Genomic DNA, 23,770 nt, shown 5'->3' with positions numbered 1-23,770 from the left:
ATTTCATGCATTTATTAATAATATACACTATTAATATATTGAAGAAAAAATGTATTATATATATATATATATATATATATATATTGCAAGAGGTGCTGTTTTACATTATAGGCTGTATAATAGAAATACATATTATTTCATGCATTTATTAATAGGATACTCATATAATATAATATTATATAAGATTTTTTTTATATATATATACATTTTGCAAGAGGTGCTATTTTACAGTATAGGCTGTATAATAGAAATACATATTATTTTATGCACTTATTAATTATATACTCTATTAATATATCAAATAATATAATATATTAATATATTTTTTTAAATGTTTTTTACATTTTGCAAGAGGTGCTGTTTTACAGTATACGCGGTATGCAGTAATAATAGAATAACATATTATTTAATGTGTTTATTAATAATATGGTCTATTAATATATAATATAATATTTTTATTTTTAATTATTTCTACATTTTACAAATACAGGACTGTTACAGTACAGACTGTATGCACAAAGCTCCATTCCAGTGAATCCATTGTTCCATGTTTTGTGTGAAGGGAGCTCTGTGTGCCTAAAGGCAGGTACTGTATCCTCCCTCTGATTCCCTTCCTGGTGCCTGACGCAGTCTTTAGGATAGAAGCCATAGAGCTGCTTTGAGCGCCGGGTAAAGTCCAGCCAGCATCACTGAGGCGCTGAGATTCAGAATGAATGATTAACATCACAAAAGCCTCTCAGCACCTCCACCGCGTAGAACAAAAGAGCCGGATTCATCTGCCGGTGTCACCGGCTCTCTCTTGTGTCTTCCATCGGAGGTCTCCATCAAGGGCTGGGAGTGGCTGCTGTCTTTGTGAGAGCGGAGCGGGGAAGCCCTCCTGTGAGCTGCGGAGGAGAGGAGAGGAGAGGAGAGGAGAGGAGAGGAGAGGAGAGGAGAGGAGAGGAGAGAGGCCACCGTTCACACCCTGAGATGCTCTGCAGGCTGGAAGAGGAAGAGGAGATGTCTCTACTGGAGCTACAGCAGAGGGTGGACTGTATCATCACCCATGTTGGTGAGTTGATTATTCTCTGCTTAGGCTGATGGGGGTGTGTTACAGCTGTGATTGAGCTTTCCATCGCTGATTCAGGTGCAGTCTGTCAATTCTGGGATTTTGAGGAAACCATGAGGTTTCCTAATGGACAGTGTTAGAAGTAACGCTTGATTTTAGACCTCTGTGCTTTATTTTAACGCTGAATGTCATGTAAACATGGACAATTCAGAGCAGAAATTGCAGGGTTTTATTGGTTCGTTTTGTTTTAGTAATATTCATTTTTATTTCTAAGTTTTTGGAGGTTATTTGGAGGTTATTAGGCCTTTGCCTAGAAATTACCAGCTGATTTTGTTTCTAATTTTGCATCGATTTGTTTCAGAATCACATACTTCATTTAATGAAATTAATTCAATTAAAATATATTTTCAGCAAATTCACAAAATAAATACAGCTTAGTCAAATGTAATAATGAAATAAATAAACAAATAAAAATGTGGACTTGCTACTGAATTACCTGCCCAAAGTAAAATAAATAAATAAATAATTAATTAAAAATAAAACAAATTAACATTGTTCAATATGAATAATCTTAGACGTTATATTATGTGCTTATTAATAATATATTCTATAATTATTTCTGTATAAATAATGTGTGTATTTATTATTAAAATATAACATAGCAAAATTAATATGACAGAAATTATAGAAGTTATAAGAATATATAATATAGTATATTGAATATATGAAATATATGAAAAATATTTTTTACATTTAATTTTCTTAATTGTTTATTTTTCTATAATTATTTTATATAAATATGTGTATTTAATAATATAACAATATACTATAATTAATATAATTGAACTTATTATTGTATTATTATATTATGATAGAACTTATGGTAGAAATTAATAAATTAAATAACAACAATGAATATGGTATAAAATGCATAATGTAGTGTAATATAATGTAACATAATTTATTATTTATTATTTATATATAATTTATTGAATAATAATAATAATGTAAAAATATAGTATATTGAATAACATAATGTTAAAATTATATAGATTTTATTATTTATTTTTAATTATTTTTATATAAATAATGTGTGTATTTAATAATATAATATCATTAATATAATATAATATTATAGGAGATATAAAAGGTTTATTATGTATTAAATTAATACATTGATAAGTAAAATAACAACAATGAATATAATATAAAATGTGTAATGTAGTGTAATGTAACATAATGTAACATATATAATTTAATGTAAAATATATAATGCAGTAAATTAAATAATATAAAATATTGAATAATAATAATATGAAAAGATAATATAGTATATTGAATAATATATTCTTAAAATATTATTAAAATTATATATCTTATATCTAGTAACTTGTTCTATAATTATTTCTTTTAAATTATTTCTATAGAAACAAGGTATGTATTTAATAATATAATATAACATAATATAGTATAATTAATATGGTAGAAGTTAATAGAAAAATGTAATTATGTATTAAATTAATACATTGATAAATTAAATATTGATAAATATAATATAAAATTTATAATATAAAACATAATGTAACATATAATACAGTATACTGAATAATGTAATACATTGAATAATAATAATAATGTAAAAACTATATTGAATAATATAATATTTAAAAATATATATATTTTAATAGAATATTTTCTATAATTATCTATAATGTATCTATAATTCTATAATGTATTTTTTGAAATAATTTAATTATATTACTTTTTTGAGGTTATGACAATGTCTTTGCATAGGAATTACCAGCAAATTAGGGACTTCTAATACAATTATTGCACCTGTTTGTGTCAAAATCACAAACCTCAAATAATTTTATATATTTTCTGCAAATTCAGAAAATAAATGTGGCTTATGAGGAAATTCACTGCATTATTTGCTAAAAAAATCTGTTTAGTTAAATCTGGTAAATAGGAAATCTCCTTTCTGAGAAGGTGTTTATTCTAAGCAGTTGTATTTTTTATCTTCCCGTACCATAAAAAGCAGGGAAATTTCCAGGTGCTTCTCCACCAAGTGAAGTAGGTTATTGTGCCATGCTGCTGTTAGTGCTGTCCTGCATGAGAGAGAGGCACTGCTGCCGCCCCCACTTCAGCCCTCTGGGGACATAAAGACCGTTTCCATGGAAACTGAGACGGGCCAGTTCAGCCATATTGATACACGCAGACACCCCATGTTTTAAACACACAGTCACCGCTTCCTAAGTTCATTATCCGCATTATAACTTACCGCTGCTTCAGCTTTCCAAACCCACCGAAAACCAACAGGCTTTTTAAACAATGGTTAAACCATTTGTTTGTGGTTCACTGCACTGAACTGGACTTTCAAAGTTAAATGTTTAAATGTTTTTAAAAAATGTTTAACTTTATGAACGGACCCTCAAACCTGCCATTGGTTTTGAGCAAACAATAAAAAATTAAAGCGTTATTTCTGTTTGTGTTTTGCTGAGAGGAAATCAGCATTAGTGGCACCTCCGGTGATCCATCAGAGTATCAGCCTCTGAGTGAGTCACAGATGTGACCATCCGGATCCCGTAATAGCAAGATGACTAAACACTGAGAGCTTCTCTGGTTGGTTGGATGTGACATCACTCTCCTGTTCATTTCAAAGCTGAGTGATATATTGCACATTTATGGATAGAGAGCTCATGAATATTTAACATAACGGATGAGCAGTCAAGCATTCTATAAAATAACAGCAGCTGAGGCGAACACAGTGTATATTTGCATAGCTGATATTCAAATCCTATCAAATTCATTTACAGTTGAGGTCAAATGTTTACACCCCTTTCAGAAACTGCAAAATGTAATTTTACCAAAATAAGAGGGATCATACAAAATGCTTGTTGTTGTTTATTTAGTACTGACCTAAATAAGATTTCACATAGAAGATGTTTACATATATTCCACAATAGAAAATAATAGTTCAATTTATAAAAATGACCCTGTTCAAAAGTTTACATCCTTGATTCTTAATACTGTGTTGTTATCTGAATGATCCACAGCTGTGTTTTTTTTTTTTTTTTTTGTATAGTTATGAGGGGGGCGCCAAAAACTTTTGGAATTTGAAGATCAGGGTAAATTAAACGTATCTTGTCTTCTGGGAAACATGTAAGTATCTTCTGAAGCTTCTGAAGGGCAGTACTAAATAAAATAAAAAATATATTTAGGCAAATATGTAAACATTCTGTTCAAAATTTTTTACCCCCGGCTCTTAATGCATGGTTTTTCCTTCTGGAGCATCAGTGAGCGTTTGAACCTTCTGTAATAGCTGCATATGAGTCCCTCAGTTGTCCTTAGTGTGAAAAGATGGATCTCAAAATCATACAGTCATTGTTGGAAAGGGTTCAAATACACAAAAATGCTGAAAAACCAAAGAATTTGTGGGACCTGAAAGATTTTTCTGAAGAGCAGCGGGCAGTTTAACTGTTGAGGACAAACAGGGGATTTATGAACAACTATCCAGAAAAAAAACAAAAAAAAAAAAACACAATATTAAGAATCAATTGTCCACAACCTTTGTAAGTTTGGAATTAATACTTTTGTATGTCATGTTACAATATATATATATTTCGAATATACACATTTTTTTTTTTTTAACTTTACATTGTAAAAAAGTATCACAGTTTTTGAAAACATACTGTAATAAGCAGCACAGTTTTTACCATTGATCATACTAAGAAATGTTTCTTAAAAGGATAGTTCACCCAAAAATTAAAATGACCCCATGATTAACTAACCCTTAAACCATCCTGGGTGTATATGACTATCTTCTTTCAGACTAATACAATCAGAGTTACGTTAAAAAATGTCCTGGCTCTTCTAAACTTTATAATTGCAGAGAATGGCTGTTCAAAGAATCAAAGAAAGAAGATTTTAAAGTCCAATAAAGTGCAGCAACAATACTACAGCAAAATAAAAGTTATGTCTCCTTTTTTTTGCTTATACATCTGAATGAGCCGTTTTAAGAAGGTGTGACTGAGTCTTAAATTTTATAAAGAATATCTCTTTGGGTTTGAGACTTTAATCTTTGCAACTTTACCGATCTTAAATTTGCACAAACAGCTTGTAACACTCCAAAGATAAAGGTAAACATGAAATCAAAACTTTTAAGGCCGGGACACACCAAACTGACGGTCGGGCATCAGCCAGCGTCTGTCGGGTTAGTTTGTTTGGTGTCTTCCACACTTTGGCTCTCGACAGACTCGTAATGCGACAACACTGTTGGCTTTTATCGCCACTAGTTCTTTGAAGTTGGCTTGGTGTGAATGTGATGAATGTGCCAAAAATGGTGCTTTTTGGTGATGCTAAATGTTGTACAGGTTTGACATGAGAAAACATAAGAGAACATGTTAACACCATCACAACAAGATTACTGCAATGTTAGGAAAGACTTTATTTTTAAGTTTTTTTTTTTAATGTTGTAAAGACCTTTTTATGAATTTACAATAAAGTTGTTTTTGTTTTATTTTATTTTTAGGCTGACTTCACTCTGAGAGCCTGTGCTTTAATCAGACAGTCGTTCTGACTCCAGTGCTGCTTAAAAGTATGCTGCTTAAAATAATAAAACAAACAGTGTTATTCAGTCATCCTAAACTAATCAGGATAAAGGGATTAACACAAACAAGCTGAATACTGGGCAGTCGTACAGAGATAAAAACACATGGCATCACATCCACAAGCTTAGGGACACACACAGTCTGAATTTCTGAACACAAATCAGAACTTCACTTCCAAAATAAACATTTCCTGGTAATTTACTCACCAACCATGTGATCCAAGATGTCCATGTCTTTCTTTCTTCAGTAGCAAAGAAATTAAGGTTTTTGAGGAAAACATTCCAGGATTTTTCTCTATGTAGTGAACTTCAATGGGGATCAAGGCTGAAGGTCCAAATTGCAGTTTCAGTGCAGCGTCAAAGGGCTCTAAGCGATCCCAGATGAGAAATAAGGGTCTTTTTTAGCAAGACGATCTGTCATTTTGTAGAAAAATTAAAATGCATATATTTTTTAACCACAATGTTTGTCACAAAAGCTTGTGTGACTTTACGCATTGCGTTATCATGTTGAAAAAAGTCATGCGCTGTTAGTTCTTCGTCTACTTCAACTCCAAAAGGTAGAGTATAGGGTGAAAAACTCAATCTCATTTTCTCCTCCAAATTGTCCGACATCGTTGTTTTACTTATTTTTAGTAAAGGGTGTTTTTCAGTTCTTTGAACGTTTGCTTTGTGGACACTGGGTCGGTACTTCCGCCTTCATCACATGACATGATTACCTAATGCGTGTGGTAGGGGAGGTGCAAAATGAGCATTTGTGGTTAAAAATATATACATTTTGATTGTTTTAAGAAATTTGACCGATCGTTTAGCTAGATAAGACTCATATTCCTCGACTGGGATCGTTTAGAAGCCTTTGAAACTGCAATTTGGACCTTCAACCCATTGATCCTCATTGAAGTCCACTATATGGAGAGAAATCTTGAAATGTTTTCCTCAAAAATCTCATTTCTTTTTGACTGAAGAAAGAAAGGCATGAACATCTTGGATGACGTTGGAGTGAGTAAATTATCAGGAAATTTTTATTTCGAAAGTGAACCTTTTAAAAGTTTGATGTCAGTAAGACTTTTTAATGGTTTTTGAAAGAAGTGTCATATGCTCACATAAATGATGCATTTATTTAATTGAAAATACAGCAAAAACAGTCATAATGTAAAATATTACTGTATTACAATTTAAAATGGATATTTTAATATATTTTAAAATGTAATATTATTTTGTGAATTTTCAGCATTATTATTAGACTCTTTAGTGTCACATGATCCTTCAGAAATCATTCTAATATGCTGATTTGCTGCTTAAAAAACATATATTATTATTACCAGTATTGATTGTTGTGCTGCTTAATACAATTTTTTAGTGTGATACATTTTTTCAGGATTCTTTGATGAATAGAAAGTTTAAAAGAACATCATTTATTTAAAAATAGAAACATTTTCTAACATTATAAATGACTTTACTGTCACTTTTGATCCTGGCTAAATAAAAAATTTAAAAAGGCAGATTTTTTTAAAAGGCAGATTCAACAGACTCAGAAAAGACAGATTGTATCGTGAAAATAAAAATAAATTAATTAAAAAATTAAAATAAATTAAATTAAATACTAAATGTTGTCTTATTTTATTTATTTATTTATTTATTTTTTACTTTTTTTGTCTGTTTTTTTTTTTATGCCTAGCTTTTGACTGCATTTGATCCTTAAAATTGTATATACAGCCTAAAATCCTTAAACCCAGGCTTCATTCCAAGCTTCAATCAGCGTGACAGTATCTCCAAAGACTTGGACTCACAATAAAACAGCGGCAGTGAGCAATGACGTTCAACAGCAAATCCAAAAAGGTGAACAATAGGAAGGTCATTGTACTTCCTTCCCTACACACCAACCCCTCCTCCTCCTCCTCTCTCCCTCCTCTCCCCTCTCCTCGCCCCCGTATGCTTTTGTGTGCTGCTATGTATAATATCGGCTATAGCTTCAGTGCTGTACAATGTCGATCAGTATTTTACACTCACTCTCTAGTTTAGGTCGCTCATATAATCAAATTTAAAGTAAGTTCTCTTTCCCAAAGTCAAGCGTAGTCTAGTTCTCAGAAATCAGATGAGGTCTTTTATTAGTTGACATCCAGTAGCTTTGAAGCAACTTTTTTTGAAACCATGTGAATTTTTTATTAAATTAGTTTTATCTGTTTATTTAAAATGAGCCATTCTTGATGTAGGGAGTTTTTTAATTCTTGTCTCATTACACGCAAGTATGAAATTTATATCACAAGCTCAGTGTGAGATTTATTCTTCAGGCGTATGGAGAAGCTTGTGCCGTTAAATGCGTTTTCTCAGCTAATGGAATCCATTAGATTGTCAGTCACTGAAGCTTTATGACATTACCCTCTCATCCTCTCTCAATGTGCTGATGAGTGTTTTGCAGTCTTTCTCATGGATGCTGAATCCTATCGCGTGAGGACCATAGAGAAGTAGGCATTAGTGAGCATACAGTATTCACCATTGTGTGACATTCATATCTGATTTACCACAGAAATCCTCTTAAAATAGAATCTGGTAATCAGATTACAGCAGATGCTGTTTTATATCACAGACACGATCTGAAAACACGTCCTGGTGTCGTAATCTGAAGCCACAGACATATGTCATCAATTGATCTGACTGTTTTATCTCTTATTGTAAGTAGAGATTCACCAATTGCAATTTTCTTGGCAGATTCCGATTCCGATTTTTCAGTAAGTGTGACCTGCCGATTCCGATTTTTGCCGATTCCGATTTTATTTTTTTAAGAACTGTAATAAAAGCAAAGGCCTATACAGAAATATTTTCTTTAATTAAATTTATTTTATAATAAAATAAATTTTTAAATTACAGGATCTTCTTACAACAAAATAACTTTAACAACAAAATAAAGTGCTTTGTGCCTTCGAAAAAGGTATAAAATTAGTTCCTGTAAAATTAGTTCCTGTAAAAGGTATAAATTAGTTCCTGTAATCTTTTCCTCAATGTATTTTTTTTTATTTATATAAAAGAAATGTATAAACATTACAGCATCTTCTCATAAAATAACTTTAAAAAAATAAAGTGCTCTGAGCCTTGAAAACATTAGAAATAAAAAATAAGTAACAAAGCAGGCATACAAAAATCTACTTTTCTTCAATGAATTTTATATGGATTTTTTTTTAACAGTAATTACAGGATCATCTCACAACAATAACTTTAATAACAAAAAGTGCACTGTGTCTTCAAACAGGTAGAATTAACAATGCTAGTACTAAATGCTATTACTTGAGCATTAATGGCAAATTTTTCTTGATAAAGAGAAGTATTTCTGCCTTGTCATCAATTAATCCAGCGGTACTACGCTTCGTAACATTCATTCAGATATTTGCGCTACGCCACCGCATACAGCGTCTTCACACGCAGATGAAATGTACTAGAGAAGTGTAACAAATGCATCTGTAAATAAATACAAATTAAATTCACTTCGCGCACGCTTTAATTACCTTAAATTCAAATGGAACATATGCTGGCTTCGAACTAGTGTGTGAAGAGGCTGTATGCAGGCGCAGCGCACATATATGAATGAATGAAAGTGTAGTAAATGTCAACGGATTTCCCCTGCTCAGGGAGTAGGGAGCAATGAACACTGGGCAGGGACCATGTCAATCGGAACACAGTTCATTCACGGAGCTTACTTCTAACGTGCGGGTTATCTGAATCAGGTTTGTTAACTAACAGAGACATGCTAAATATGCAGAGCGGGGGCGCGATCTACCACATGTCCAGCAAAGTTAAACAAGCGCATGGTTCGTGGTTGTTCCCTCACGTTGTATTTTGGCCTTAAACTGCGATCTTTGTGTCATCTTCACTCACACCAAAAACATGTTTACACGCGACTGTGAGTGCGTGCGCGTGGCCGTGACATAATTGCATGTGCCACTGGCATTAAAAGGATCGGCTAGGAATCGGCAAGAGGAGAAATTGACCGGCCGTTCACCGATCCGGGCCGATCATGCGGAAATCAGCCGATTCCGATCACTAGCCGATCAATCGGTGCATCTCTAATTGTAAGTACTGATGGTCTTAGATTAGAAGTCTATGCGTTGCTATTAGACAGGACTATCTGTATCCAAAATGGCATGCTTTTAGAGTATTTACTGTATTTAATAAAGAAGTAATTTACTTGGTTTTAACAAAGTGCTTCTCTTGTATCTTGAGATACAAAGTATATCTCAAGATACACTACATCCAACCAGAGATGGGGACTCGAGTTTGAGACTCGGACTCGAGTGCGACTTGTCTCACACACAGTGACTTCAGACTTGACTTGAGACTCGTCCTCGAAAGACTTCAGACTCGACTCGGACTCGAGCTGCTGGACTCGTGAACAATGTTTATTTTTTAGGAAACAACTAATGAGCTCGCTGTTATTCCCCTGCCTCCGTTTTTTTTTTTTTTTTTTTTTTTTTTTTTTTTTTTTTTTAGGCACGGCTGCCACACATGAGAGGACAACAAACACACGTCGACTGCATTGCCATTCAACATTTGGATTTAAAAACTTAAAACAAAACGGCCCAAACAGAAGATGCATAATAATAATTTTAATACCTAAATTATTTATAGATAACGTTTGTGTATATAGGCCTATGTAGGCTACAATATATATATATTATTTTGAAACAATAATCGTTTGTAAACATTAACAAACGTGCATGCTTAGCCTATTTGAGCACTTCCTTCAGTGAACAAGCAGCCTACAAAACGCTAAAATTAATAATACAGTTAAATAAAAAGTAGCCTAAATAAGAATATTAAATAGGCTATTAAATAAACATTCGTTGCAAAAATTCCTTAAACCTCGCCCGGACCTTGTCTGACAGCTCATCAGAATACTGGCCCGAGTCCGACTGGAACTTTTTTCTTTCTCTTTCCCATTACACAGCTGCTGTTTTTAATAGCAACGTGATTACATTTATTTTCGTTTATTTAGTTTATGAAGTAAATTTAGAAATATATTTGGAACACCTTTTGTTTGTGAAATTCAAGTTTTTTTTTTTTTTTTTTTTGTTTTTTTTTTAAGTAGGCTAACCACCATGCGGCCAGCGACAGACAGATCAATTTAGCTCTCTTAAGTCATCACGATTTCAATTAAAATCCATAGATATTAAAAACTTAAAGCATATCACAATATTAGTTTTATAGTTTAAACTAGATAAATGTGTGCTATTAGGCGCATATGCAATCGTTTGCGAGAAGAGTGAAAGCTGAAGCTGGCTTTGCAGGACCTGGAGGTGCCGGTGCGAATGTGAAACTTCATTGTGGCTTATAAAGGTAGGAGTAGTATATTATCCAGAGCTGTAAATAAATAATTTTAAATAATTCAAATCGAAAACGAAACTCTTTCATTAGCTATAGGCCTAATCCATAAAGACACATTTAGGCATTCATTGCTCCGATGAGCAGATGACCAGTCAGAATCATCAACTTCACCTTTGGGACATAGTTTATTAATAAATAATTCGAATATCTCCTTAATTTTCCCCAGACACATTCATGGTAATTATTTGCGGTCAGCTTTAGTGCATTTGAACGCGGAAATTACAGCTGCATTGAAGGCACTTAAGTGGCGCGGTATTGGGACAGTCACAGCCTTTGTTTTGCTTCCACCATGTAAGTGGGCCTGACTGTACTTTAGTAGGCTACTGTCTCCCAAATATTGCTCAATTTCTTTTATTTTTGCTGTCTGTTAGTGGCGCAGCAGTCTGATCTTCTTCATTCATATTTAAGCGCGAATGAGAACCGTTTTGCGGTGGATGAAAGGTGTATGGAGAAAAAAAAAAGAATATTCAAATCTTAAATTTTAAAATCGAATGTCAACCCACCGAACGAATATTCAAATAATCAAATACCAATATTCTGGTCCAGCCTTAACAGTGAAAGGGTAGGCTATTACAACGTAAACATGGCTTATGGGGACATCTGTGTCCTCATAAACAAACAGCTTAAAAAACATACTAAATGGTGCTTTCTTAATTATTGATCTGTACTGTACTGTGTGTTCATGCTACAAGGCAAAATACAGATATTAACTTAAAAGTAAAGCATTTTTGGTGTTTTTGTCATGTTGAAATAGCCTGTTTATACTTTTTACATACCAAAATCAAAGCATATACCGTATGCTAATAGATAAAGGAGTAATAATAACATATTACATGCTTTGAATTCCTTATATATAGCTATGCAGTGTTGGATGGGTCGCCGTGCGTGATGCAACACTTATTATAACCAGAGACTTAATATAATAAAGAGACTTGAGACTTGACTTGGACTCTAGCTCAGAGACTTGAGACTTGACTTGTACTCTCGCTCAAAGACTTGAGACTTGACTTGGACTCTAGCTCAGAGACTTGAGACTTGACTTGGACTCTAGCTCAGAGCCATGAGACTTGACTTGTACTCTCGCTCAGAGACTTGAGTCTTGACTTGGACTCTAGCTCAGAGACTTGAGACTTGACTTGGACTCTAGCTCAGAGACTTATGAGCATCTCTGCATCCAACATCTTGCCATTGTCCTCTGACCTAAAGTTTCTAAAGTATTTAGAATGAAACGATCATAATTTCAGTTTTGGACTTTTTGTTTTTTTGTTAGTTTGTTAATAATAATAATAATAATAATAATAATAAGTTGTTACATTTATAATAACATTAATAATACTAGTTATTGTTATTATTAGAATTAATATTTTTAGGAATAAACGTATCTAATTATCATTTTTATAATTATAATTTTTAATATTGTTGTTCTTATTGTTAACAAGAATAACACCAACAACACATTGTCAATAAATGTCAATAATATATATAATAATAATAATAATAATAATATATAAGTTGATACATTTATGATAATAATAATAAAAAATGATTATAAGAATGATAATAGTACTATAAGTTGGTAAATGTATAAAAATAATAATTGTTGTTTTTAAAATTAATAAATATTAATAAATGTATATTGTATTATTGTTATTTTTATTGTTAACAAGAACAACAATTTTATTATTAAAAAATCAGTAATACCAATAATAATAATATGAAAGTCGATACATTTATAATAACAATAATAATAATAATAGTTATTATTAGAAATCATATTATTATTATTATTATTATTATTATTAATAAATGTATCTAATTATTATTATTATTATTATTATTATTATTATTATTTTAATATTGTTGTTGTTTTTACGAAGAACAACAACAACAATATAAAAAATTGTAATAATAATGATAATGTCACAGTTCTGTCTGTTTATGTCTTTGGTTTCGCCCATTGTCTCCCCCTGTTGATTCTGTGTGATTTGGTTTTTCCCTCGTCAGCCCTGATCACCGTCACCTGTGTTTAGTAATTAGTCTGTCTTTATAAGTCTGTTTGTTTCTTGAGTTCAATGTCGGTCGTTAAATGTTGTGAATAGTGTGTGGATTATCTTGCCTGTTCCTGAGTGTTCCAGCCTGTTTATCTGAAGATTATATTAAATATTAATGTTTATTGTTTACCTCGTCTCTCGTCTCGTCAGTCCAGCACGTATCGTTACAGGAACGACCGACCGAAAAAGTTTACCCGGCACTTTCCCCTGCGTTTATTTTCCGTCTTTTTTCCCTCAGTGTTTTGTTTTTTATTGTTTGATCGATTATGGACCCTACTGTTCGTCTCATCCTCCTGAGGCAGGAGGAACGCTCTCTTGAGGACCATACACGTGAGTTCATCTCCCTGGCAGAACATTCCCACTTCCCGGATAGCAGCCTATGCATCTACTACCACCTGGGACTGAATTCCACCACCAAGGCGCTGCTATCCGGGGAGGGTCCTCAAGAGAGCCTGCCGGACTACATCGAGTGGGTGTTGGCGTCCTGCCAATCTTCCTGGACTGTCGGCGTCATCGAGGAGGACGTCAGCCCCACTCACGACCCAGAACCCAGCCAAACATCACCCCGACATGCGGAGTTACAGCCTGAGCCCACCGCAGATGGAGTGCCAGAGCCGAGAGCGACAGAGCCTGACCCATCTGACCAGGTGCGAGAGCCGGCATCAACATCCGTGACGGTGGATTGTCACGTGGAGCAAGAGAGGACGACAGAGAGCCCTGCCCACTGCACCACCGCTGAGGGTGAGCTTGGATCTAATTCTGGGGATTTAATAGACTTCTTCTCGGATCTTGCCCAAGACAACTCATGTGACCTAATTGACTTTTTCTCTGAGCCACTGACCTGTATAGACTTCCCTCCCACCCGCCCTCGTCTGTCTGAATCTGCCTGGTCCCCGCTGGTTCCGCCCAGCCGTCCTGAGTTCCCGCTGGTTCCGCCCAGCCGTCCTGAGTTCCCGCTGGTTCCGCCCAGCCGTCCTGAGTTCCCGCTGGTTCCGCCCAGCAGTCCTGAGTTCCCGCTGGTTCCGCCCAGCCGCCCCAAGTCTCCCAGGTCAGCAGTCAGTCCCCCAGCTCACCCTCAGCCCACCACCTGTGCAGTGGGCTCGCCGCGGGACTGCCAGCTTCCATCGGCGTCTCGGCTGGAGGATTCCTCAGCTCCGCCTCCAGCCTCCGAGTCCTGGACTCCGCCTCGGCCCTTCGACCCCGCGGTTCCACCACGGCTCTCGACGCCCTCCTCTTCACCGTCGCCCATCGATCCACCAGCTCCACCGGGCTCCATCGTCTTTCCGGCTCCGCCCTGGTCAGTCGTCACCCCATCGGCTCCTCAGGACTCTGCTCCTCCGGCTGTGCCTCGTCGCGCCGTCCCACCGGCTCCTTGGGACTCCTCCTTCTTGCGGGCACAGCCTCCATCCTCTGTCGCTCCGGCTCCGCCGCGGATCTCCGGGACTCCGCCTCCGCCTCGGGCGCCAGAGCCTGCTCCACCTTGGCCCTCCGGATCCTCGCCGTCACCCCGGATCATCGGCTCTCCGTCTTCGCCTCGGGCTCCTTATCCATCTGCTCCGCCTCTGTCGGTCGGCCCCATGGAGTCGGCACGCCTTCGTCCACCATGGTTCCTCCCTTTGTCGGCTCCACAGTGGGCCGTCATCATGGCTGCGGTCTGGGTCGGTTCCTCCTGCCTTATGCCCCACCCATGTCCTCCCTGTCTCCTCCCTCCGTCGTCGCCCCTCTGGACTGTCTGGTTTGTCACATGGACTTTTGTTCTGGTCCTCCTCCGGGGGTTGCGTCCTCCGCCGGAACCCCCTCCTTCATTGACTCTGGTATCCTGGTTTTTCCGCCCCTCTCGTTTTTTCTTTTTTCCACGGCGCGAGGACGCGCCTTTCCGGAGGGGGGCGTAATGTCACAGTTCTGTCTGTTTATGTCTTTGGTTTCGCCCATTGTCTCCCCCTGTTGATTCTGTGTGATTTGGTTTTTCCCTCGTCAGCCCTGATCACCGTCACCTGTGTTTAGTAATTAGTCTGTCTTTATAAGTCTGTTTGTTTCTTGAGTTCAATGTCGGTCGTTAAATGTTGTGAATAGTGTGTGGATTATCTTGCCTGTTCCTGAGTGTTCCAGCCTGTTTATCTGAAGATTATATTAAATATTAATGTTTATTGTTTACCTCGTCTCTCGTCTCATCAGTCCAGCACGTATCGTTACAGATAATAATAATAATTGTTATTTTTAAAATGAATAAATATTAAGACATGTATCTTATTATTGTTAATAAGAACAACAGCAATATTAAAGCAATATTAATTATTAAAATGTCAATAATAATAATATAAGAGTCTATAAATTGAATTCATAGTATTATTAATAAATGTATCTAATTATTATTATTTATTATTATTATTTGTAATAATATTATTGTTGTTATTCTTTGAAGAATAACAACAATAATAATATTAATAAAAATACCAATAATAATAGTAATATTAACACTAATAATAATATTAGTACTATAAAAGTTGGTTGATTTATAATAATAATAATAATAATTGTTATTTTTAAAATGAATAAATATTAAGAAACTTATCTTATTATTATTATTGTTGTTGTTGTTATTGTTAATCAGAACAACAGCAACATTATTATTAAAATGTCAATATTAATAATAATAATAATATAAAATTCTATAAATTTATAATAATTGCTATTATTAGAATTTATATTATTATTAATAAATATATCAAACTCATATTATTATTGTTGTTATTGTTAAGAATAACAACAACAATAATATTATTAAAAATTTCAATATTAATTATATATAAAAATGGATAAATTCATAATAATAATAATAATACAAAAGTCAGTACATTTATAATAATAAAAATAATAATTGTTATTAGAAATAATAGTAGTATTAATAAATGCATCTAAATATTACTATTATTGTTGTTGATAATAATAATAATTGTTATTATTAGAATTAATATTACTATTACTAAATCTAAATATTATTATTGTTGTTGTTGTTAATAAGAATATCAAAAATAATAATATATAAAAAATGTTAAACTATATAGTCAGTAGAATAAAATTAATTATTATTGCCATAATATCAAATTTGATATGTATAATAATAATAATAATAATAATAATAATAATATTTTTTAAAAACATTTCACACAAAATTTTACTGACCTCCTTAAAACCAAAGATCATGAGGATTTTTAGGCAGTTATTTTATGTTACTATGATGATTTAAAAAAAAAATTACTACAATGAATTATTTCAAACATTAATTACTTTTGCAGTTTAAAGACATTCCCTATATTCTCACAAATTAGCTTGTTTTTGAGTGTGTGTCAGAATGACTGTGTTTTCCAGAGATCCAGACGTTCCGGAGTAAAAGCAGTTCTTATTTTATACGCACAAAGGTTTCCATCCACAGGAATGTTTGAACTTATCCATAAAACATTAGCTCACCTACAAGCAAGCGCTCAAACAACCATGAAATCACTGTTTGGGTTCGTTTCCTGCTTTTTCCTTCTCAATTTAGGACATTACAGCTGTTTTCCACTGTGAAAGCGACTGAAAAAAGTAGATTTCTTCAGGTTTAGTTTTAGCAGTCAGTGCCACATGATGCCGTCTCATGTGTGAGGGTTGCGGGGAGGGGTTTGTGTGTGTGTCTGTAGCAGGGCTCTGTTTTGGGGTGGAGAGGGGAAAAGGAATCTGTGTGTTTGTGAGAAGTTCTTCCTGACGTACTTTAACCACCGAGCACTGCGCAGTGATGAATGTCTCGCTGGGAAAGAAAGGAACAGGAAACTATCGGCGCTTCTGTCATTCTCTAAGATATTTGTAGAAAGCATGTCAATGTGCTACCTGCATTTCAGAGGCTCACGCACCTCTGCTAACACCTCAGTAAATGCTCAGGAGTAAGAGAGGACCTGAAAGAGACACGCGTGAGGGAGTTTGAGGGACCTGTTGCGCGGCGCGGGACCGTCGTCAGAATGGGTTCGGTTATGTGTAAGTCAGCATTCTGTCTGTTTTTTTTTAAGCATTTGTGCCTGAGGGAGAACTTTGTGTTTTTCTTGTCCTCTGTATTTCTGAGAATGATATATGGAGTCGTTTCTGAGAGAGTTACAGCTTTGGATGAAAGCTGTGAGGTGTTTTTAGGGGAAGAAAAAGAGGTTTATGGGCTTAATAATGATTAGACACAGCAATGTGACCAGAAAAATGTGCCAGTAGTTATTCCAGTGATTCAGAAGTGTTTTGCTTCTTCATAATCCTGCTCAGGAGTTTCGTTTAGTCAGACACTGATGAGAAAGTTCTGTTTGTGGTTAACATGAAGGTCAAGGGGGTGAAAGTCAGAAGCTTTTAAAGGGATAAAGTTGTTCCAAACTGATTTTTTTGAAGAATAATTTTGTCCATTTAATGGATGTAAAAGTACTATAAAAATGGCCTGTGTGATTCAAGTCTTCTGAAGCTACACGCCTGCCTGAGGAATAGGCAGAAGTCTTCTTGAAAGTTAACTTTGAATCAGATCATTGATCATTCAGATCAATTTTGTGAACTGACAAACAGATTCTTTTATGAGATCTGATTTAAAAAAAAAAGATTTCTTGTCATTGTAAAGCCTGACAGTCCCTTTTGATTATATGGAAAACTGTGGTAAGTTTTTAGTTTGTGTTCCATGTATGGTTTAGAATGACATTAGAGTCTGTAAATGAGGATAAAAGTTTTCATAAGTGCAAAAAATATTAAGACTCTGTACTAAACTGAGAGCTTACTTAGTAAAACACACACATACCCAAGAGTACTGTATGCTGCAGAAAGTCTTTAGGGGCAGTATAAATTGATGATGCAGAGGATATGTGCTGCAAGCCATTTTCTTATTATCAGTAAGTTTTTCCACTAAAACATAAATATGTATATATACACACACATGTATATATTTAAGAAAATACAAGTGTAACGGCTCGATGGTCAGAAGAGGCAGGATGAGGATCTAAATGCAGTAGTTTATTTGGAACTTCACAAAGAAACAAGGAATACAGGAACTCAGACTCGGGCAAGAAACAACCATGACAAAACATTACACATTTAACAACTGACAAACCACAGAGGAAACACAAGGACTATTTATACACTAGACAGAGGTAATGATCTAATAGGTAACCATGGAAACTAACAGGGGAATGGGCGTGGTGTAATAAGTGTCCATGGCAACAAATAGGGGAGAAGGGAAGCAGAAAACAATGGGGCACAGAAACAAAATAAAAGTCCTTAAACACAAACACAGCAATCACTGACCAGACTCATGACATAGCCCCCCCTCAAAGGAGCGGCTTCCAGACGCTCTAAACAAAAACTCAAGTCCAGGAGGGGGGGGGGGCAGCTCAGGCAGAACAGGGGGAGGGAAGGAGGGCCAGGTCCATGACTGGGGAACTGAAGCAGAGCGGAAGGCCAGGGTGGAGCAGGCTGAGCAGGGGCCCACCAGGGCAGAGCAGACAGAGCGGGAGCCCACCAGGGCGGAACAGGAGGCGCAGAAGCCCTCCAGGGCGGAACAGGAGGCGCAGAAGCCCTCCAGGGCGGAACAGGAGGCGCAGAAGCCCTCCAGGGCGGAGTAGGAGGCGCAGGAGCCCTCCAGGGCGGAACAGGAGGCGCAGGAGCCCTCCAGGGCGGAACAGGAGGCGCAGGAGCCCTCCAGAGCGGAGCAGATGGAGCAAGAGCCCACCAGGGCGGAGCAGATGGAGCAGGAGCCCACCAGGGCGGAGCAGAAGGAGCAGGAGCCCACCAGGGCAGATCAGAAGGAGCAGGAGCCCACCAAGGCGGAGCAGAAGGAGCAGAAGCCCACCAGGGCGGAGCAGATGAAGCAGGAGCCCACCAGGGCGGAGCAGAAGGAGCAGGAGCCCACCAGGGCGGAGCAGGAGCCCACCAGGGCGGAGCAGGAGCCCACCAGGCTGGGACAGACAGACCTGAAACACAGACCACGGACACAGAAACAAAGAGGTCATGGAGTTCACTGACAGCCTTCATACCCGTGAGAGGTCGGGCAGAGAGTTCATAGATGGCCTCCTTGGCCAGGACAGGGACCACAGGAATGGCCTCCATAGCCGTGACAGAGGGGACCGGAAACTCGGGAACGGCCTCCATAGCCATGACAGAGGGGACCGGAAACTCAGGAACGGCCTCCATAGCCATGACAGGATAGACAGGAATCTCAGGAACGGCCTCCATAGCCCTGACAGGATAGACAGAAATCTCAGGAACAGCCTCCATAGCCGTGACAGGACAGACAGGAATCTCAGGAACGGCCTCCTCGGGATTCCGCCATAGACGCCGCCTCCATAAAAGGCATGGGCGCAGCGGACATGTGGACAGATGAGGCCCTTGAAGAACAGTGTGCAGCCCACACACTTAAAAGGGCAATGGCCCTCATGCTTGAGGGTGTGAGGCTTAGAAGCGTCTGCTCTAGACGCTCGGGCGTGACATCGCTTGACCTTGAAGGGATGACTGTGACTTGACTCCATTTTAGTGGAACAGCTGTGACTCGATTTGGCGTGGCAGGAACAGCTGTGACTTGACGGGAACAGCTGTGACTTGACGTGACTCAGGAGGTACTGCTGTGTCTTGGCGTGACTCAGGAGGTACTGCTGTAGTGTCTTGACTTGACATAGGGTGTGGTATAGTGTCTTGGCCTGACTCAGGAAGTGCTGCTTGACTTGACTCAGGAAGTGGTATAGTGTCTTGGCTTGAATCAGGAAGTGCTGCTGTGTCTTGACTTGACTCTGAAGGAACAGCTGTGACTAAACTTGGCTTTGAAAATACACCTGCGACTTGACTTGGTACAGGGATTGCGGCTACGACCTGACTTGACTTTGTAGTCACAGCAGTAGTGACGTGACTTGCCTTGGCAGGAACAGCAGCTGTGATATGGCTTGACTGTGCAGGAACAGCAGCTGTGACGTGACTTGACTGTGCAGGAACAGCAGCTGGCGCAGGTTCAGGAGAAGCAGATATGACGTTAGCGGGCGCTGACTTGGCTAATGTAAGTTTGGGGAGACCAGCTGCTCGAGCCGATAGCAGCGGTGGGTCCTCCACGCTAGACACCAACCCTCTTGAGACGGAGTTGGCACGATAAAGTGTAGATGTAGCGGCCATCTTGGCCGGGGACTCAGGCTTGGCGGCCATCTTGGCCGGGGATTCAGGAACAGAGGCTATCTTGGCCGGGAACTCGGGAACGGTGGCCATCTTGGCCAGGGATTCAGGCTTGGCGGGCATCTTGGCCGAGAACTCAGGAACGGCAGCCATCTTGGCCAGGGATTCAGGCTTGGCGGCCATCTTGGGTGCAGGTTCTGGCGTGGTGGCCATCTTAGCGTCAGGCTCTGACGTGGCAGCCATCTTAGCGACCGGCTCTGGCGTGGCAGCCATCTTTGCGACAGGCTCTGGCGTGGCGGCCATCTTGTGCAGAGGCTTGAGCGTGGCAACCATCTTGCGAGCAGGCTCTGGAAGAACGGCCATCTTGTAAACAGGCTCAGGAAGGGCAGCCATCTTACAAACAGGTTCTGGAAGGGCGGCCATCTTGTGAACAGACTCTGGATGGGCCGCCATCTTGTGAACAGGCCCTGTGCTAGCAGACATCCTGTGCTGTGGCTCTGGGCTGGCGACCTTCTTGTGAGTGGACTCAACCTCAACCACAGTAAACGGAGATTTACAATACAACAGAACAAAGTCTGTTGTATAAACTGTGCAAGGGTCCAATTGGGGTCTTCATCAGGTAAGTTGAAACTGATATCTGGGTCAAGTCCACTCCAGAAACATTCCTTAATCATGGTCTCCTCACAAGGTGTCAGGTGACTATAAGTAATGAATTCTTCCACATAACACACGATGGGACGGCCATTTTGGAAAATGGCGCAGAGCAAACTCACGGGGTTGAATGAACTTCCTGCTAGATCCATAATTTGGTCAGTTGTTCTGTAACGGCTCGATGGTCAGAAGAGGCAGGATGAGGATCTAAATGCAGTAGTTTATTTGGAACTCCACAAAGAAACAAGGAATACAGGAACTCAGACTCGGGCAACCCTGCTGAAAAAAACAGCTAAAACCAGCCTAGGCTGGTTGGCTGGTCTTAGCTGGTTTAAGCTGGAAATGGCTGGTTTTAGCTGGTCTCCCAGCCTGGCCAGGCTGGTCAGGCTGGTTTTAGCTGGTGGTTTCCCAGCCTGACCAGCTAAGACCAGCCTGACCAGCCTGGCCAGGCTGGAATAATGGCCAAAACCTCTCTAAAACCAGCCTGCCTCCCAGCTATGACCAGCTAAAACCAGGCTGGTTGACCAGCTAAAACCAGCCAACCAGCCTAGGCTGGTTTTAGCTGTTTTTTTTTTACAAGGGAAGAAACAACCATGACAAAACATTACACATTTAACAACTGACAAACCACAGAGGAAACACAAGGACTATTTATACACAAGACAGAGGTAATGATCTAATAGGTAACCATGGAAACTAACAGGGGAATGGGTGTGGTGTAATAAGTGTCCATGGCAACAAATAGGGGAGCAGAGAGGCAGGGAAGCAGAAAACAATGGGGCACGGAAACAACAAAATAAAAGTCCTTAAACACAAACACAGCAAACACTGACCAGACTCATGACAACAAGTAATATATATTTATATATAATATAAATCATTTATAAATATGAAATATTCCTCTTATATATATGTAAGGGATAATGTACAGGCAGCCGGTAGTTATCGCAGAAATAAGCCCCGACAGTGTGATCAGGTGTGATTTGTTTCTAAAATAAGCAATCGTTTTGCTAGAACACCCTTCTACCTTGGCTTGGATCGTTGCAAGTTCAAACCTGGGCGCACCATTGAATTCCACTATGTGGAGAGAAATCCTAAAATGTTTTCCTCAAAAAACATGATTTCTTATTGACTGAAGAAAGAAAGATATGAACATCTTGGATGAAAATGGGGTGAGTAAATTATCTGTAAATTTTTGTTCTGGAAGTTAACTACTTCTATAAGGGTACATATTACTACTCAAAAGTACTATTATGAAATTTTTAGGGACAGATAAGGTACACTGTAGATATGTATGGTATGTTCTTGTTTAGATAGACAAGTGTGTGTGTGGTATTCACTGTGTTATGGGGACCAAAACCCTGAAGGTATAGTAATGCAGGGCTATTCAATTAGATTCATTTGGGGGCCGGATTATCGAGCTGAAAATTTGAAGGGGGCCAAGGGGGTGGGGGCCGTCCCGATCTCTTTCTGGGGGTTGTATTGTTGTAACTAATATTACAACACCAACATCTATAAAAGGTTAACATTAGTGCTGTCTGTCAATCAATTAAAAAAAATCACGCATTTTTCTGTAATTAATCATGATTAATCGCATATAGTCAGAATTTCATACTGGACCTCCAAATTAAGGTAGAAAAAACATAAAGTATATTTTAAATATGTGTTTAATGGCATTTCTTTTTTCTTTTTTTTACCAAGTAGCCTATTATTTATGAAGTATTGATATCAATACTGGTACTGGTGTCTTTATTAAATGAATTTTCTCTCAGTTTTACATATTAATTATGTCCATTCAACATTACAGTATAATTGAAAGCTCTGAAATATATAACAACTTTTAATTTAGATGATTTTCTTTTTTTTTTATTTAAATATCTTCACATGAACTATAAATTGTTTATGCGTAAACTACACAGATTATCATTGCAATATACTGGTTATAATTGTGATTTGATGTATTTTATTTTTTTTTACATTAGTGTTTGTTTACCACAAAGTATATTTTGGCCATCAAAATAACATTCAGTTATTTGGCCATCCAAATAATTGGATCATAAGAGCTTTAACGTGCTGGAAATGGTTGTGCAAAATGCTTGAAAGTCATTGAAAAGTGCTTGAATTTCTCTTTCAAAAGGTTGTACAAACCCTTAAGTGAATACTGTAATAACATTCGACTATGCTTAAGTTGGTGTTACTTCTGGTTGTCTGACATACCTCAGCGCTGTTTATAACAGAATTTGATTGATTCTCAATAGATCTTGCAGCAACCTTAATTCATTCTGTGCGAATTCAAACACTTCTCACTGGATCTCGCAGCACTGTGCAGTTACAGTGTTGCGAAATCAACTTTGGTTCCCAGCTGTTCTGAGCTCGGACAAACGTGTTTGCATTGCGGTACCAGCTAATAAACGGTCCGCGTTGCGCAGCTCAAACGTAGCGCGCTCAAGCGTGGCGCGCTTTGGTTTCTCTTTCGTTTCGTTTGCTGTTTTATGTTTCTCATATGAAACAGAAATAGCAGCGCTTATGAGTTGAACAACGCGGTGGTCGCGCCAGTGCGACCATTTACAAAATTTAGTCACACCGGCAGAAAAATGTGTCCATTTGGTCGCAGTCTGGAGCCTGCTTGTTAAATCTGCCGGCTATTGATGTTGCGGTCTCTGGTAGATTGTTGTTGTTCTTGGCTCTCTTGCTTTTCTTTTTTGCTGGCCCGGGCCAGCGTTGCCGCCTAGTGGACAAACTACTTAGTGCCAAAACAATTCAAGCCACTTGCGCGTACTTCTCCCTCGGGCCGGACGAAGATGATTGGCGGGCCGGATTGGGCCCGCGGTCCGCCAATTGAATAGCCCTGTAGTAATGCCAGTAAATTTTGATCTTTTGGGGACATTTTATTAA

General features: G+C 37.8%; 1 protein-coding gene across 1 annotated transcript in view; it reads left to right on the top strand.

Annotated features, from left to right (window-relative positions):
- Window positions 1-651: 651 nt before the first annotated feature.
- Window positions 652-23,770, top strand: part of LOC141293487 (probable guanine nucleotide exchange factor MCF2L2) — a 106,226-nt gene continuing 83,107 nt past the window's right edge. The window contains exon 1 of the mRNA XM_073825521.1: window positions 652-1,051. Coding sequence (XP_073681622.1) covers window positions 970-1,051 — 82 coding nt within the window. The 5' untranslated portion in view covers window positions 652-969. The remainder of the gene's footprint in view (window positions 1,052-23,770) is intronic.

The sequence above is a fragment of the Garra rufa genome, chromosome 20, assembly GCF_049309525.1.
Source record: "Garra rufa chromosome 20, GarRuf1.0, whole genome shotgun sequence".
Lineage (NCBI taxonomy): Eukaryota > Metazoa > Chordata > Actinopteri > Cypriniformes > Cyprinidae > Garra > Garra rufa.
Note: the sequence above shows the minus strand (reverse complement) of the source record. Positions and strands in the feature narration are given on the sequence as shown.